The sequence below is a fragment of the Oryzias melastigma genome, linkage group LG16 (genome assembly GCF_002922805.2).
Source record: "Oryzias melastigma strain HK-1 linkage group LG16, ASM292280v2, whole genome shotgun sequence".
In the NCBI taxonomy this organism is placed as follows: Eukaryota; Metazoa; Chordata; class Actinopteri; order Beloniformes; family Adrianichthyidae; genus Oryzias; species Oryzias melastigma.
The window spans coordinates 22905407-22925033 of record NC_050527.1 but is presented as its reverse complement, the minus strand read 5'-3'; the positions used below and the strand labels follow the sequence as shown (position 1 = coordinate 22925033).

Here is a 19627-nt window from a genome sequence, read left to right as displayed (position 1 = left end):
GTGGGATTCTTAAAATGTTTATTTTATTATATTTTTATATACTTTCTTGGCATCAGAGTATAGTGCATTTAAACCTGAAAAACACAGTTTTGTCCAAATCACTATGAGTTTTTTAAAGTTTAAGCTGAGATGAATGACAAAAATTGTATTTTCTGATGTCTAATTACATTGTAAGAAGCTTCTAGTTGACCTCCATCAGAACTGACTTAGCACTGTCACTTATTGGGTTCTGGAAGGCAAAAATTAAACCTAAATTGACCGACTCAGCTACTTCCTGGCAATTAGACAAGACAAATTAAAGTTTAACACCTTCTTGTCTGAATTTACAGCTGCAGGAGAAAATATGTGAACCTTTTGGAATTATTTTGTTTTATGCATGAACTGGACACACTATTGTGTTCAATAAAAACATATTTTAGTGTAATTTAAGCAGGTAATTTTTTTCTCCATTGTTGTGATTTAGATTGAGATAAAAAAAAGCATAATTTGTCCATTTTGTAGAGAAATCGAGGTACTTTCAAAGGGTTCACAAACTTTCTCTCGCTACCGTATTTCTAATTATATAAAAATATGTTCTTCAGTCTTGGATTAAATACGTTGTAAATTAGTGAAAAATGCTGTAAAGGGGTTCAAGCTCAGTTGGGCTCATACACCTGCCAATTAAAAAAAAACAATGCCACTAAATTTGTTCAAATTTGAGACCTAATAAAAATCAAAATGTCTGATCAAAAATGACTGAAGTAAAATATAAAAACTCCCTTCCCCCGGAGTTGTCATGTAATGGAAACAAAGCAATATACATTGAAAAGATAATTGAAAACAGATTGCAAATATATTTATTTTTTGTTTAAAATCTGATTTTTTGACATGGAAGTCTGAGGGAAATTGCTCCAATTTGCAACCTGCCTCTAGTGGTATTTGGTGGAACTACAACATTTGGTGATTCCTGTTTTTTTGTTAGTTTTAGAAAAAAAGGTGAATTTTTGTAGTAACTTAGTTACTATGGCATTTATTAGATTAGAAAGAAAACTATTACCCTTCTTGTACTTCAGTTATTGCCTATCATTATTAGGATGATGTAATCTTTCTTTTCTCCACTGGCTCATTGGACCACAACTTCATCATTCCCTGAGAATTACTTTTTCTCTGTATTTTAATCTTCTCTGGTATTGTTACTGCTTATCACAGTAAAAAAAAAAACTGTGGTTTTTATGTCATATGTGTAATAAATTAAAGATTAGATTGAAGATTACCCCCGTTGGTCTCTTGCTTTACCTCACCTCCTACTCTCAAAGTTTCAGAGACCCCGGAACTCAGCACCACCTCACTTTGCTTTCTGCCGTGTGAAATGGGAATCCACCAGCTCTTCCTCTGACAATGATTTCTATCTGTGTGCTAACTGTCTCAATACTTTCAGACCTTGATTCAAATGTTAATGATTAATTCCCCCTGTTGTGCAGAAGACCTATGAGCAAAGTAAGATTTAACAGCAAAGAATTGATGCTATTTGTTTTATATTTATGTAAGCAAAATCCTCTATTTGTCTGGATGGAAAGTTAAACTTTGTGATTTCTGCTTTGATCTAAAGGATTTGGCAGTAAACCTTTAAATTATTTTGTTCATTTTTTTCCAGGCCAAAAAAATAAAAATAAATAAAATATACTTTAATGTCTAGTTTAGTCATGTTATAATGAACTTTTGAGGGGTTAAAGTTGTTTTAAATAACATATGCTTTGTTTTTCCTGTTGTCCTTGTTTCAATGTAAAAGTGAAACATTGGATCAATTCACAAAAGTTCTGTAATTTGTTACATTTGAAAATATTAGTTTTCATCAAATTTAATTTTTAAGTTGAATCAAGCATCAACTCAAAATTTTGGAGTAGGACGTAACACAAAAATATATATATATTTTTGACTGTATTTATTTCTACAATCAAACCTCATATGGTACATATATGCACACAAACACATCTATCCATACACACCTAAACAACATAAATATATATATTCAAATACATTCAAAGGTTTTCAATATAAATGTAAATATATTCAGATATACATAATTTTACACATACACATTTTTATTTATTACCAACAAAGGGGGTTGAAGGAATAAAATAAAATATTTATTTCCATCCTTTTCAATTTCACAAATTAAAATGCTATATTGGTTTATTAATTTGTCAGTAGTCTTTATACTTGGATTCATTATTTTTTCCCCGTATATTTGTTTTCTAACTAAGGATGTAAGGAATTTGATTTGTAATGGTTTGCCTTATTTTAGTCTTTTACTATGAAGCTCTAGCGATCCTGGATGGCTTAATGGGAAATGACTGCGGTCTGTCAAAGTATTTTCACAAATGGAGCTGTCTTTACAAGGAATTCAAAAAATCCTAACACTATCTTGACCACAATCCTCTAAAAACAGGATTGTAAAATAAAAATTTAAATCTTTTGGTGTTTTTCCTGGTTATAGGAGTTATTATTCTACAAAGTACTGAACAGTATTTATTCATTGTTCTGGAGGCTGTTTGAGCTGAGCTACAGTACATTCTTTTTTTTCTTTTTTTTTTTTTTTAAGTATTTTTGAAATATTTCACTAAATCATGTTTTTTTTCTGATCTTTGATGCCGTAAAGATTTATTGTTTAACTCTGTCTCTTTGTAAGAACAGTTCATAGACAAACGAAACATTTGATTGATATTTTTTTCCTCTTTTCTTTCTTATAAAATGTATAAACATGTGATATTAAGCTGTAATACTGCTTCATAAGTTTCTATTTATTTGAAAATGAAGGAAATTTTTCTGCTCAGATGTTGTTTCCATTGTTTGTTTGCCTCTTTCTGTGGTTTAGTCTTTAAAATAAGAACTCATAAAAGTACGACTTTCTGACTATTTCAATTCCAGTGTCCTGCTGAAAGCCTTTTTAGACTTAAAACACTCAAACATATGTGTCTGACCTCTGCTTGAGTCATGTGAAATTTTTACAGTAAGCTCGCTAAGACTTTTGTTTCTGGTTGACTTCTTTTTCTTCATGGCAACAAAAATACCCATGATGGTCAGCCGGTATGGAATCAATCACTGGTTCTGAGTTATTGTGCTTGTGGTCATTTAGGAAATTATTGCCCTATTTAATAAAATCTTGAGGTTTGTGGAAAGCTTTAATGTCTGCCGTGTGGTTTTTAATTAACAGCTGGGATTGACAGTTGGCTTGCATGCTTCTCCTCTGGCCGCTCACCTCATTGCTGACTTTTGCAGCACATCTGTTTAAAGTCTTCGCTGTGACTTTCTCCAGATGGTTGGTACGATGCAAGATGCGCTCAAGATGCTGAGCCGGACGTACCGTGTTTTGGTGGGTTTTTAAGCCTCTGCAAGTTCTGCTTCTGTTGCAAAGCTTAAGTCTTGGCTTCAAATGGACAAAGACTTTAATCAAAAAGTTGTTTTTGTTCAGGCGTCACAGGAAAAAGAAACCCAAGTTAAAAAGCATCCACCTTTCACCTGAAATGAGGTTTAATTTCCACTTCATTTGTGTTACAGGAAGAAAAAAAAAAAAAAAAAAGATTCATGTGGCTCACAAGAACCACAAGTTAATAACTTAGCGAGCACGTCTGCAATCTTTCACCATACCACACTGGATGTTAAACAAATGAACAAGCACATGTACCAAACACCCACACTTAATATGAAAACCTAAAGAGTTTCTTCTCACACACCCACACTCAAATGTTATCTCTGCTGGTTTGGAGATCATACGTTTAGATAAAAGTTTACCACTAAAAAAAATATTCCTTATAGAAAAAGTCTAATACAATGGTTAGAATACTTCTACTACGTATTTTAATTTAGTTCTGACTTTTATGTGTCGTAAATAATCACTGAGGAAAATTTCAATCTAAGAATAAAAATATAAAAATTCCAAGACAGATTTTAAAGGAAGTGAGTGTCTTTTTTCCATTAAACAAAATATAACTTTAGATTTGTTAAAATGTAATTCATGTTTCTGTATTCATTAGGTATTAAGGTATACTATAAATTAGAAATTTTTTCACAAGAATTTTCAATCAATTAATTTTTCTTAAATGTCTCCCATTTTATTTAAGAAAACTACTTTCCTTTTCTCCCGTCAAGTCTAAATTATTCTCCAAACTTTTTAAACTATTTCACAAAGTATTAGGACATAAACCTAAGAACAAGTTTCATTTCACAATTTTTGGACCACATTCTTTACCTTGACTTGATGATTTTCATGTTTCTGAGCTCTAAACACTGTAATATAAAGTCATTAATTTTTGACACATGTGCCGAGGGGACTGAAGTGACTCAGAAGACTCTTCCTCATCTCCCACATGTGGAACCTCAGCCTTCTTTTCTTCTTCTACAAACCACAAGTCATGATCTGCTCCTGCAGAACATCCACATCAACCACTCTTCTCATCCCAGCAGCTCTCATTTCAAATGTGTTTGTTTCCTAAGCTTCATAAACAGTTCATTTTAGTCCTTATTTCATAATGGTGCTTTTTTTGGTTGCTTAAAAACATATTTTTTTTATTGTTCTTTTTTTATTTGGTTAGATTTTTTTGGTTTGACATGAGGAATTTTTGCAGTAAAAACATGATCCTAATTAAAAAAACACAAACTATTCTAAGAGGCAATTTCAGCATAACGTATTTTGAAGAAAACAATTTTTGTAAACATCTAAAATCCATTAATAGTAAAACAAAAGTAAAATAAAAAGTAGTTTGTTGTACAGTTTTATGGATAAGACATTCATTTTCTGTTTGAAAAAAAAGTTGGGTCTTGTTTATTAAGACAAATGTTTGCAAAAAAAAATAGATCACAAAAATCACAAAATAAAATGACCCAAAAATGAATTTATATTATTAGGTTAAACACTAAAGTCTAGACCTGCTGTAGATAGTTCTTAAAGACCTAGTTTGATCATCTTTTGATCTATTGTAAAAGCGTTCCCAGTGGTCTTCAATTATGATTTCACCACGTTTAGACAAAACCAAAAAAAAAACTTTGTTGTTTTCTAGGACATAGTTTCTGCAGAGCGGCATGAGTTCATCAGAAATTTGCTTCAGAGTTGTGAGCAGGAACAACATTGCGGACCAACCCCATTTGAGCGTAACTTTCTATATATATGTCCTCCATCATCAGACAAATGTCACAAGAACTTGTTAAAAACCCCATTTCCATTGGAGTGTGTCTTTAAAACATGCTGATTCTAGAGAGAAGACACCAGCGCAGCTTCTCTTCTGTCCATTAGAAATGTCTTCACCCCATCAGTGAGCTCGACTTTCTCTGCGTCTTCAAGGTATTCCAACATGCCGGACTTCCTGCATGAGAAAACCTCTTAGAACAAATCCAAAACAAGACCTCATGACAATTTCAACACATTATTATCCCTAAACCAGTTTGTGACAAATAACTGCAGACAGTAAGGAGCCACACAAAACAACACTCAGACGCTGCAAACTTGATGCCCCGACCCCAAGGCTATGAGCGGAAAGCGACACACACCACTTATTAATGGTGTGTGTGTGTGTGTATGGCATAGATCAAAGTGTAATAGCCGGCCTGCCCCTTTCAGCCACATCCTCCTGTCATCCTCTGTTTCTCTGTGGATCTGTCCGTCTCTGTCTCTTCAGCACCTGCCTATTAGAGGGCAGCAGGGTTAATAACAGGTTAGTGTGTATTTGTGTGTGATGACTGGAAAGGAGACGACATTTTTCAGGGAACAGTGTGTCTGTTGTGTTCTCAGACCACCTTGGCCACCTGTGGGTGTGTTTTTATTGGACACGCGTGTAATAATGCACATCTGAGAATTTGGATGACATTTTTATATCAGAGACTTTAAGCAAACCAAGATAGGATTTTCAACTTAGTGCACACCATGATATGACTTTCAAAATGTAGGACTGTCACACTTACATAAAGAGTCATCAGATGGTACTGTAAACACATTTATATTAATTGAATTTTATTGATCTCACAGATGAAAAATTCCCCCCTCATGGCAGCTAAAAGAAAAAAAAAACATGTGACAATACAAATAGACAAACAAATAAGTATTTTTGGTGATCTAGTCATAAAGAGGAGTTAAACAGTCTGATGGCCGTCAGAATGAATGACTTAACACTCGTTCCAGCACTGAGGTGTCGGAGTCTGTTGCTGTAGGAACTCCTCGTCCCTTCACCGTCGGCTGTAGTGGGTGACAGCTGCTGTCCATGATGGATCTGAGCTTGGTCCTCATCTCAGTCACCTCCTCCACGGAGTCCAGAGAGCAGCCCAGGATGGAGCTGGCCCTCCTGACCAACTTATTCTGCTCATTTCTTGTCCTGGTCGCAGAGAAAAGTCCTAAAAAGTCCTCAGCAGAGGTCTACACACTCAGAGGGACTTCAGTCTGCTCAGGACTTAATACGTTTTATATATTCATATACTTACATATTTGCATACTTTACATATTTTAAACTTTATAATTTTGTTTTTTGTATTTAAAATGTATTTCCTGACTTTTATATTTTCTTTTTAAAAAACTTTGGGAGCATCTTCATTTTGTTTTGCATATAATTATAAAAAAAGATGTTCTGATTATTGTTGAAGTGAACATATGACAATGTCAGTTCCCAGGATTTTCACTGGTGCATCAAGTGACAACCCCCTTTAAATCGGTAGAAGCCAGAATACACAGACTCACATGCCTGAAAAAGAAGCAATACAAAGGCAGTTCCTGCAATAGTAACAATTTCAGCCAACCTGTTTCACTTAAGGGTAACACAATATAATAACATTTTAAATTAAATGTCCCAAAAAATGTAAGCTACAAATGTTCAACTGAAAATGCTTAAAGAAAAAAATATTCATCTGTGCAGTAATATGTTAAAGGATACAAGTCTGTGTCAAATATATTAATACTTTTATCGCAGTATTTATAAGCTGTGTTCAGCAACAGTTTTCATTTTTCCTTCTAACTTCTTAGTGTTTTAATCACATTCATGCAGTGTACTCAACTTCATTAATCACTAGGAAAATGCTATAAAACAAATTAGTCTTTTTTTGTAAACATCACAGTACAAAAAAAAGCTAATTTAGTTAAACAAAGCGGGGTTGTTGCTTATTGACATGTGATAAAAGGACTGTGTAGTGTTTCCTCGCTATATCACGGTTCACCTTTTGCAATTTTGCACATTATTTTTAGTGCATAAGAGATAGAAGTGTGAAAATAATTAGAGAAGTTTTGCAATCCGAAAACATCTAAAATCCTACTTCACAGATTTCCCCTTTCGCAAGTTATTTTCAGAACGTAACTACCGCAATAAATGAGGGAACACTGTTCACCACATTTCAATAGATTTTTCTGCAATTTAGCTTCCTTACAAGGATCTGCTGCAGCTGAACCATGTCAAGGGTGTTTAGTCCACTCCTAAAGGTGCAGTGTGAAACCAAACCTAATAAAGGTGTGGAAATGTTTCAATCCAATCAAGTGAAATCCACCTGACTCTCTATTAAAAGCTTATAAGGCTTTCAAGACTGAAATGGGGAAGTAAACATCTCAGTGACCTTGTGGTAGAGTGTCCGCCCCGAGTCTGGAAGGTCGTGAGTTCAAATCCATTCCGAATTATAACAAAGACTAAAATTGGGACCCTGCTTGATACTCAGTATTAAGAGGTTTGATTGGGGGGTTAAACTACCAAATGAATCCTGAAGTCTAAGCTAAATAAATAAAAGCGTCTAGTATGTGGGGGAATTTAAGAAAAAGGAACGAAAAAAATGTCTTGTTAAAGAAAAGTAAAAATAAATAACAACATTTCACTATTCAGGGTTATAATTCTCAATAGTGCTGGGCAATATGGAAAAACTTGTATATCACAATATAAATTATTTTATATCACAATAACAATATATATCATGATATACTAAAATGAAGTATTTTTTCAGTTACTCTGAAAAAAAATGGACAGAAATGTCATTACTTTTCTCTGACTTTATATTTTCTGGTAACATGTAACTGAATTGTCACAAATGAGAAACATTTATTTTAAGTGCATAACAGGTTTAAGTTGTTTTACGGAAATACATTTTTGCACAAAAGTTTAGCAATAAAAACAAACCAAAATAGAAACTATAGAAGAGAAATGGCTCGATATACAATTTTCTATCGCAAACATGATATGTATCATCATATGGCCCACCTCTAATTCTCAGTACATTTTTAGAATACAGGAATTCAAAAACTTGGGATTCTACCATTGCATGTGCTCTCTTATTCCTTTTATTTAATAGTTTATTTAAATAGAAGGACATGGAGACGAACATCAGAGGGGCCAAACAAAAGAAATGACAGACAAGTGAAAATGACGAATACATCTTCTGCATGAAAAGACAAAGCAAAACAGCCTAAAAGATAAAAGAGAGATGCATAAAACGGCCGACTTTCAGTGTGTCATCTGAGTGGGCTGTGTGTGCTGCTGCGGGGGGGCTGATCCGACTCCTTTGAATCATTACGAACTTCAAAGGCCGTTGATCTCGTTAATAAAATGGACTTGTAGCCCCCTGTCTTCTGAACCTCAAAAGAGGGAGAACCACAGAGGAGGACGTGAGCGTGTGTCACTCTGCCAGGAACAGAGACACAAAGAAACACACACACACTTTTGGTTTTCGGGTTGTTTACCGGATCTACTCGAGGAAACTCGACTCCATTCTCGCTGAAACTCAGTCGAGCAGCGTCAGCTTAAATTACTTTTGCGTTACAAAGTTTTTGTTGCATGGAAAAGGGTCTTTTGAAGTGTAGATAGAAGTGAAAGTAAATCTGAAACATGCTGGAAAAAGTATTTAAATGGACATCGTTTTTAAATGGAGTTGGACTTAAAAAACATTGAATAAATTATTTTAATAAAGCCAAATGAGTTTTAAAAACATACAACATTCAAATAGAAATGTTTTCTATACATAGAAATAATTTATTTTATGCTATAAAGATACAAAACAGAAATTTCAGAGCTAAAATCTAATTTCAAGAACTCTACAATTTAATTAACATAATTAAATAAATGAAAACTTATCAAAATCTACTAAAAAATCATCTTGTCTAATGTGTTTAAAGAAATGACAATAAATTATAAAAATCTTTACCTATAATAAACAAAGAAAGCAAAACAAAGACAGATCTATTAAAGAGGCAACTTTTATTTAGTTTCTCATCAAAAACTGAAACTATTAATTTTTTAACATAAAAAAAAACAACATTTCAATAAAAACAAAGTTTCTTTCAAAATAGTTATCGTTCTTAGAAAAAAAATCTTGCAGCTTCTGTGTAAAAGCTCAAAGTAAGCATGAACAAGTCCATTAACAGTTGGGCGACAGAAAGGAGGACTGCATCTAAAGATGTCTGAAGTGGTTGCTGAGAAAGATGTCGTCTCTGCACAAACACGTCTGTGTCCTCAGATGAGGTATGCGATCGTGACTTCCTCTTCATCACTAATCGCTCTCATGTGTTCATCTTCAGATCTCTGCACTGCTGTCTGATCCACAACAGAGCTCCGCGGCCCCAAGAGACGCATAAAAAAGCTGAACGGTGTGTTTGTGCATGCATGCACTTGTTTGTCCTTTCTCAGGACCAGGTTGAGTTGGGACAGACGCTGAAGATCTAGTTTGTGGTTATTAGGTTTAAGTTTGAACCAGGTGGAGAAAACTGTAACTCAAAAAACCTGAAGCTGCTCACCAAAAAATAGATTTTTAAAAAATAAACTAGTTCCTAAAAATCAGTTACTTATAATTATGGAAAGAGATTTGAAAACAAACTTTCTGCAGAATCAGGCAGAAAACTTTATGAATGATTGAAGATGCCGAGCAAAGTTTGCGGTTTGAGCTGACGGTAAAGCGTGTTGACTGAAACAAGCGGGATTCACGGAATCTGGTGGAAGTCAGTCATCCGGTAACTGGTGTGGATTTTATTGGATACTTATTGGCACAAACTGGAGAATGTTTTCACTTTGGTTTGCACCGTCTGTGGATAAAAGCCTGAGTGAGTGCCAACAGCTGAACTCAGAAACTAGCTGAACTGCAGATTAGGTAGAACCATAAAAGTTTGAAATACTGACAATGATACTATTTAGAAGAGAAACAATTCAATTAGAAAATGTGTTTTTAATACCAGTCTGTCAAATAACTTTTATTGAGTGCTAGAGCATAAAAATGTCATGAAGTTTTAAGTTTTGTCATGACTATACATCCTAACACGATTAATTAACCTTAAGTTTGCTATATGTTTGTGTGTGTACAGTATATAATTTGTTTTGTTTTTTGTTGTTGGTTTGGTTAATTAAAAAAACAAAACAAATTCTAATTGTGTCTTTCAGATAAGCACTTATGGATCACCAGAACAAACTCAATTTCCCACAGCATAAAAGTGTCAAACCATTGACAAGAATAAAGATGGACGAAACAAGGCTGTCGCCATTTTTCTACCGCACGGATATCGCCCGATTTCGCCATTTTGGGACCAAATAACGTTGATTGGTCTAAAAATCTGTCAAACTCTTTGAACATTTGAGGTGGGGCCAGCGGGCACCACATGCTCTTATTGAGACATCTGATTGGTAACTTGAAAAAGAAAATATAGCATGAAAAAAATAAAAAGTTTAGCAAGAACATGTTAATAAGAAACACCAGAGCAAGAATGGTTATTCTGACAAACAGAATGACTGATTAATGGATGTTTATTTTTGAATAGAAGTCTATGGGATTTTGGCTTTCTGGGACGGGTACTTCCTGTTTGGAACGTTCAGTTCTCTCTATGTACAGTTTATGTGTCAAACGAAAAAAAAAATTAGGAATGTTTAATCAAAACATTTTTTTAAAATCATTTTTTGCTGTTGGAAATTCTGAATGTTTTTGTGTCACTGTTAAAGGAAAATACTGTCAAAAAGTGACATGTTTAAATCAGCGATTGGAATTTCTTCCCCTGCAAATCTAAAAAAAAAATAATAATAATAAAATGACATATTAAAGTTTATGATCAATCAAGCAAAATGTTAATTTATAAGCTCTTTGAAGATGTCAATTTAATGATTTTATATGTTTTAAAGATTGGGAGAATACATTTGTTTTAACCCTCACCAACATCAAACATTATTTGCTATAAATTCCTAATTTGGAGGTTTGGACGCTTGAGTTTTTAAGTTTGTCTTCCATTTGACCCTTGTGTATAATAGTAATAATTGTTTTAAAGACAGTATTTAAAGAGGTTTTGTCTAAAATCAAAGTAAACTAATATTGTATGATAATGTGAGTAATGTGTCAATATTTTAGCTTTAAATATTTGAGTTTTCAGAGATGTGTGAGAGTTTGTATCATTATCAATCCTTGTTTGAGTTGCTCTTTGGTAGAAAAGTAAACAGACGTGAGTCTTTTCTGCCAGCTTTTGGTTCTGTTTCCTTTCATTCAAATGTTAATTTGACGACATGGAGGAAAAAGTGAAGTTTTCGACTCACAAACACGCTAACCAGAGATGGAAATAGATCCCTGTTTGCAATTTAACTAATTCCACCCACACACCTCAGCAAGCGTCCCACGCGGCGGCCGCCCCGGCGTGTTGTACAGTACGGGGTTTACATGATGGCTCAGGAAATCCCATTAAAGCATGTGTCAGCGAGATGACAGAGCGAGGCAGACTCTTCATCACTGCGCCCCGAGCCCAGCGCACAGCCGCATTTTCTCACACTTAAACTCAGAGCGCCGGCTCTTGAGTCAACGCCATAAACCCGTCGTCCCATCATGCTTGGCGGCGGATGAGGAAGCCTGACGGGATGACATGATGTGTGACATCACTCACACAACATATTCTTTAAATTTGCAGACCGGCTTTGTGGCAACAGCCCGGCGAGTGTGTGGAAACAGGAATGGAAATCTTTCAGCGCACACACACCTGCAGGGGGACGAGGGGGGGCTATAAATGATGTCTGTAATTACGCACACACACTCAGAGCATACAGTTGAACTCCCTGAACACAACACAGACAGAATGACACAGCAGCCCGAGGCCCGTCTGGACAGTTTAGCGGTCTCATTAGCAGCGAGTGGATGCCAACAGATAATTAACCAGGAGAGATGAAGAGCGAGAAGGAGGGCGAGTGTCAGCCGTAAAACACATAAAAAGAGAGAGATGCTCTTTGAGATGAATAAAGTGAAAAGGCGGTAAAACACCAGAGGCAAGAGAAGAGAGTCTGGTTTAGTTCAGTCTGACAGTTCAAACGGGAAAAAAACACTTTCACTGAGCGAGACGCTTTGGAGGATCGTAGAATGTGACTGACATTTGTCTGAGAATAATTAAAGTGAACACATTTTTTCCATTTTCCAGACTTCAAGAGTCATATAAATCAGAAGGAGAAATGTGTTTAATTGTTTTCATTAATTAAAAAAAGCATGGACTGTAAAAAAAAAAACGACGCTTATAAAGAAAAAAGTGTTAGAAGAAAAAAAAACTTATTCAAAAATGTTTTTAACACATTAGTTTAAGAAAATTAGATTTTTTTTTCTTAAAATGAGAATTCTTGATATGACCATTTTACATACCCCAATGTCAGATTTTGATGCTTCTTAAGAATTTTTGACTTGTTTTTGCAATGTGAACTTATCTACTGAAATTCCAGATTTTGCATTTAGTAGTAAAACCACATAATAATTTGTATTTTATAGAGCTTTTTTATGATTTACCTTACAGACAAAAAAATAAAGCAATAAGATGTAGCTGAAAGTGTAAAGAAACTTTATTTAATCTAACAAACTTATCTCATGTCAGAACTTGAACTTATTTTACACCCATCACTCTGTAATCTGTGTCAGTATAAAATCGTCATTTAAATAATGCTTTATTTGTAAGTGTCACTTTTGTTGGTGTACAAAAACTTTAAGACCCACTCCAATGAAAATTTTTAACATGTTCTTGTGGCAATATTCTGATGATGATGGAGGACATATATAAAGAAAATTAAGCTTAAAATTGTATTTCTGAGTATTTCTTTATTCAAATTCTTGTCAAACAGGAACAGAGGGGAAACAAATGTTTGAGAAATAGCTTTTTCGTGAAGTAGAAAACGTCCTGGACCAACCCTCAAGCCTAATGATTCAAGCTCTCAGCGACGGGGAGAGGAAGAGGGGCCAACGGTCCCGCCCACGACTTAGGGGCGAATTTCTAATGAAATACTGCCACTCTGCAGAAACTATGTCCTTAAAATGACACTTTTTTAAATTAACTATTTTAGCTTAAAAACTGCATTATCATAATTAAAAGACCACTGGGAATTTTAGATGGTTGGAGTGGGTCTTTAAATGAAGGCGTACACAGCAAGAGCAGAGCTTGGCTGCAGCGCGTTAAAGCTAATAGTCTCGTCATCTTAGCTGAGGTTTTTTTTTTGATAAATCAAAAGCAGATGCTCATTTAAATTTGGCAGCTTGAGCCAGATCTCACAAAAAGCAGACAGTAAACCAGCTGGAGGTGTTGTAGAGATGGAGAGAAATCAACACCTGTTTGGGAACATGTTTTTGTTTCCCATAATCCCCACATTAAAAATGTTTAAGCTTAAGAACAGCTTGAAGTTTGTTCAAATCTTCATCATTTTTGCTTAATTTGTTTTCTAAAACAGAAAACTACAGGCCTCTTTTAACTCATAAACCAAACATTTCTTATTTATTTTGCTTCGTTTTAAATCCTCATGGGTTTACACTGTCAAGTGGGCGCCATGTGAGCAATTTAAGAACAAAAACAAATGGAAAAAAATGGAACTCAAGGACATTGTGTTCAACATCAAACAGTTTTCTGATGCTTATTAAGACTAAAAACCACAGCTTAACCCTTTAACCCTGGAGCGCCAGTGTTTATGTTCTTCAATTTACTGTAATTTTTTAATTGTTACCACAATCAACGTAACTCCAGCAGATTCTGAAGGTGGTGACAATTAAAAAATTACAGTATGTTAAAGATTTTGCGTTTAAGCATCACCAGCTACGCCACAGGAGTTAAAGGGTTAACACTTGAAACTGAATTTATGAAGGATTTTGCAGAGAAAATATTTAGAATAAAACCAAAACATTTTCAGGGTATGCTGAAAAATATCATCTGATTTGAGACAAATAAAGCATTTGAACATTAATGCTACAGTTGATGGATTTACAGTTCTGTGAGCTGCAGTGTAAACTCAGTGGTTCTTGTAAATCGGAATGCAAGTGTGCAGTAACTAAGGCAACGTCAGCAGGACTTGATGCATCACAACCAGTATTCTTCGTCTTCTTTGATAAGGTCAGGAGGAGGATGCTCAGCAGGAAAGAGAAAACCTTTCATTTCCTTTAACCTGTGATGATTTCTTTATTTAGAGAAAGAAAAGATGTGCCGCTTGAAGAGGAAAAAGGTGGTCCTCTCGTTCTGTCATCTCTGCTCAAAGAAGTTAATTTTGTCTTATAACAAGTTTTTGAGAAGCAGAGAGATGTAGAGGTGACAGGAGAGAGCAAAAAGCAGCCGCGTTGGGGGAAAAAAAAGAGGTTTTTTAAATACCTCACGTCCAACCTTCAAGGTTGGAGACTTTTAGTTCACTGTCTCCACCAGGGGCTGCAACCCCGTGTTGGTCTGACTGAGCTGTGAGGCCTCAGTCTGTGGGAGTGGGGATGATGCAAATGTGGAGGAAGTTGTCGGGGTGGCTGAGGTGCTCGCTGAGCCACTGCAAAGGAGTCTCCAGCAGAGGTTCGATTCCGTGGATCACCACCTGGAAACGCTTTTCCTCGCCTGGACAGAAAACAGGAGACGGTTGGTTAAGTCATGGTGGGAAAACTGTAACTATGTCCCATCGTGTTGATCACAAACTGAAAATGCAAAAAAAAAAAAAGCTGGTTTTAACAAGAAAAACAGAAAATAAGAATGATCTATAAAAAAAAAAAAAAAAGACAAAACCCAAGGGAGCTACAGTGAGGAGCAACGAGATGTTTGCATGAGGTGAGAGCAACCACATCAGACATGACAGTAATACCACTGCTGTGGTGGATGGCAGGAAGAGGAAGGAAAGTACAAGTGTGAAAATGAGTCTGTGTGTTCAGTTTTGAAGCAGAATCAAGTGACAGTTATTGTTTTTGTATGAAAAACTGGCTGGATTTGAATTTTTACCTTTCACTCTGACTCTTGGTGCGTGGGAGTATGTGTGCGTGTGTACCGCCAAACGATAATGACCAGTAAAAAACCTGCTGCAAGCAACACTTTTTTTTAACCCCTTCATGTTTTCTAACCCCAAGATGATAATTAAAAGAACATTTAGAGAACCTGAAACTCTCAAACGTCAAATTTATAAAAAGGTTTAGAGTATCAGACAACCTTCAAAGACTTTTGTCTTAATGGTAGTCATTCAACATTGGACACAAGTCAGAGAAACGTGTACATGTGCAGGAGGAAGTGCAGTATGCTACAGTGTATTCTGGGAAATGTAGTGTGCAGGAGAGTTGCTCATGCCATTTATGCAAAGTACTACAACCACTTCTGTTTTCCTTTCTTACTTTATTTAAATAACTAAACTACAGTAGTTTTCCTTATAAGGAGTACAGTTTTGATCGGGCCTAAAATACATTTAAAAATCGTCAAAATTTGAAAAAACATACAAGCTTTTATTAAATTATATTTTCTGTTTGATATAGAACTGGGTTGTATCTCTATTTGAAAACGTCAACACAAATCAAATACATTTTAACGGGATTTATTAATATTTTAATTGTTCCAAAAAGCAAAACATGTTTAATGACTTAAAAATCCTCTGGATTAAAATGTATTTTATTTAGGAAAAATCAATAATGAACCAATATCATTTTTTACAGCCGATGTTGATGACCGATATTCCCCTGCAACTGTGGCCGATATTTGCCTACGTCGATATTTAAAATATCTACAATAACACAAAGTTTAGATTTCCTTTTTGTTTCTTTATTAGATATGCACAACTTTTCTTATACTGTACAATCACATTGTACTTGACCATTTTAACTTACATGACGTGACCTCTTAGGAAAGTGGAGCACTTTAAACCTTTGAAAAACATTTAGACCATTTCCTGAGCATTAGACATACAGTAAGTGTAAATCATAACTTACTGGGGATATTAGGAACGTGTATCCATATCAAAAATAAAATACACCTTATAACAGTCATAACAATTACTGCCTACGACTATAAGCAAAAGCTTCTCAATGCCAAGGGTCTATTCGGAACAAATATACATTTAAAACATTTTTTCATTTGGACCGAAACTGATAAACTCAAATTATGCAAATATCGGCTGATGGTGATACTGGCACTGATATATCACCCGTCCATAATTTTATCGGTTAAAAATCTTTGATGCTTTTAATTTAACGTTTTTAATTGTAAATTTGCTTTTTTTTAGCCATTTTAAACTATGATTTAGCATTTTTATGATCTCATATCTAGTTAAAAGCATGCATGCAAAAGGCCGGTAGTTAAGGACCGTTAACCGTTTACCTATTTTTGACCTCAGTCACACAATAACTGCACAAACGGACTCACTGGCACACACATCTATTTCCAAGCTGTTCTGTTTCACTCAGAGCGCACGCAACATTTTAGCGCACACGTAATACCAAGAGGACAGTTGAGGCAGAGCGCAAACCGACGGCCTGAGAAAGGGCTCCACCCCACACCTGCCAAGTGACTGACAAACGTGCAAGTGCATGTGCAAAGGCTGAGGCCAGAAAAAGGACACGCTCTCTGCAAGCATTCTCTGAAAACGATAGTTATGCAGATTCAGAAGCTGAAGAAGGCCTGTCTGCCAGTCAGAGGGGGAAATGGCCACGTTTTATCAGTTAAATTAGATCGCATGTCTGTGCCAAGATTAAGAAGTTTGATGACGGAAAGTTGTGGAAGCATTCACATCTACTTTCTTTATTTTTCTAGTAAAAGAAAAAAAAATCATTTTCAGTGCAAAGTCAGTCTGTCAACAAAGGAAAACTATGTATTATTTTTTTTTGCAACTGAAAACCAAATCCAACACAAAGACAAGTAAAATCAGCGTAAAGGAGGAAAATATTTACTCTAGATAGTTTTACATCTTGATTACATTTAATAATATGCTAATTTGTAGTAAAAAAAATGCATTTAAAAAACTAAAAAGACACAATTCTCAAAAAACACTTAAGGACATCAGCATAGAGTATTGAATTTTACTAAAAAAACATAAAAGAGAATTTTTGAATTCATAATGTCTAATAATTTATTTAGAAAGTCAAATTTCACGTTTTTACATGTAAAAATGTAATTTTTTTTCTCGGCCCCTTTAAGGATACATTCCTGTCAGAACATTGAGCTGGAGCTGCTCATAACAGAAGATCAGCAAAACACTGAAAGATCATGATGTTCAGCTCTGAGGAACAGAAAGTAAAAGGTGTGACCCTTCTTTTTTTGATAGCAGAACTGATAAAAACACTTTCACTGACACACACACACCTGTACAGACACTGTTACTCAGCAGTAACCTTTGGGCCTTGCCTGGTAACAGGCAGGCAGATGTGGGTGGAGTAGGTATACTACAGTGTCATTACGAGAAAGTGGGGGAAATTCACCATGAGCCACGCCCCCCAACATGGCCCCACAGCATACTCAAATACAAATCAGTGTGGGTCATCGCAAAACTCTTTTGTGCCTAAATCACTCACGCACATTTGTTCCGTTCACAAGCCCACGGCGACCCGTCGAGTAATCCGAAGAACGCTGAAGAAGAAAAACCATTTTTGCAACATCAGAACAGCTGAGACTCATTAGAGCGACAATCTGAGACACCTTTCCCACGTAAACATGCTGTCAGACTGTACAGCTGCTGCATCATCTTCTCATTTCCAGTAAGACTTCACCCTTAAGCTTCCACCTTTATAATTTACTGTCTATCTACAAGCTCAATCGGAAAGCGTTGCAATGAAAAACTTTATCGATTATATTTCTGACAAGTTTCTTAAGGAAAAAACACATGAAAGAAAATGAAGAACAAGGCGGAGTGTTGGAACATGGGGAGATGATGAAGGAAACACTGGTTAATGACAGTGCAAAGATCTTTATATTTCTGAAAGAAATGGTTTATTACCACATTAGATTTATTCCATTACATAAAAGACCAAATTAAATATACCAAACAGCAGCTACTCGAATATTTTTTGCAAATATTTCCTTCAAACTGACATAAAGTATCAGTTAAATGTTTTAAAGTTTTTAATTTATTTCTGTAAACATTTTAGAAGTTACATAAGAAAAAAAAAACCCCAAAGGATTTCAATTTCCCAGTGACATAACAGGGGCAATGTGTCAGGAATATTGGAACACTTTTTTTTGCCCTACTGGATGAAAAGAGGACTGAAAGTTCTGTAATTTTTTAACTCAATTTGACAATTTTTAACTATTTTTATGACAGGAAGTGTAATGTTAAAGACAAATAAATAAATAAATAAACTAACTGAAAGAAATCAAATGTTGTACCCAATTTAACATATTTTAACTAAATCAGTGAATTTCATATTTCATATGCATTTACACATCAGTCGAGTTACAGTGGGAGGTTCCACTTCACCCTCCACAGGGACGTAACAACAATTGACTGGAGGGAGTGGGGTTCAAACCGCCGACCAGCTCAACCACCTGAGCCACTACCCTCCCAAAAAAGAAAAAAAACCCTAAACTTTATTTATTTAATCTAAAAGAAGAAAAAAAATCTATAAAAGAGAAACTTGTGCCAATTTATTCCCAATTTTACTCTCATTTTTGTTTTGTTTATCTCCAAGCTTACAGCAGCGATGATTGATCTTAATTAAAAATTCAGATAAGTGTGACTTTTTTTGTATCTTTGTATTTTCTCTAAGGCAAATTTTCAGGGACACTGGTATTTATTTAATAATAGTTGCAAAACTAACATGCTTTTTTAGTTACAAAAAGTCTCTGTTTGACCTTTTGAGGAACACAAAACTCATGTAACTATAAACAATCTGTAAATAGAATTTCCTGATTCGACAGGAGGAAGTCAACTCTTCCAAAATAAAAAAAGAAAGGAAAATCTGTATTCACACAACATCAAGCAGGTTTGACATTTTTTTCCTTAATACATAAATTTCCCACATTAAAAAAGAATGACACTTTTCATCTAACTAGATTTTCTTTTTGTAAATCAAATTTGTTGATGTCAATCAATAAAAAGTCACAGAAATGCCAAAATTATGCTAATGTTTTCCTTTTCAGTTTTTCTACAATTGATTAAAATATCAAACGTGTGCTGTAATCTGGATCAGTTTTAAATTAGTGTGACCGTTAAATACTCAAAAACAGTGTCTAGAACACATTAAAATCAATAGTATTATACAATTACCAGCAAAGAAATCAAATAAATGCTCAACGTTACTGACTAACTCAAACAGTGCAGCTTTGTGTGGTAAACAGAGTTTTCCGGTCATGCCCTCGTTTTTTTTCTCCTTGTTTATCCTTCTGTGCATCTCAACTGACAGTTGCTTATTGTCTTTACTTCTGAGAAATATGGAGGCAGGGGCGGTGTCCGGTGTCCCGTCTCCTCTGACCGGATAACTTCTTGCTCCACACCTTAGT

At 35.0% G+C, this 19627-nt stretch overlaps 1 protein-coding gene and 1 long non-coding RNA gene across 3 annotated transcripts in view; one reads left to right on the top strand and one right to left on the bottom strand.

The window, feature by feature from the left end:
- Positions 1-9363: 9363 nt before the first annotated feature.
- LOC118599820 lies at positions 9364-10450 on the top strand. Its single transcript, XR_004949324.1, has 2 exons — positions 9364-9577; positions 10362-10450. It is a non-coding gene; the product is annotated as an uncharacterized LOC118599820 (long non-coding RNA).
- Positions 10451-12752: 2302 nt separating this feature from the next.
- atg5 (ATG5 autophagy related 5 homolog (S. cerevisiae)) overlaps positions 12753-19627 on the bottom strand; it is a 32760-nt gene continuing 25885 nt past the window's right edge. For both annotated transcript variants that reach the window (XM_024258284.2, XM_024258286.2), the window contains exon 8: positions 12753-14779. In XM_024258284.2, coding sequence (XP_024114052.1) covers positions 14643-14779 — 137 coding nt within the window. In that variant the 3' untranslated portion in view covers positions 12753-14642. The remainder of the gene's footprint in view (positions 14780-19627) is intronic.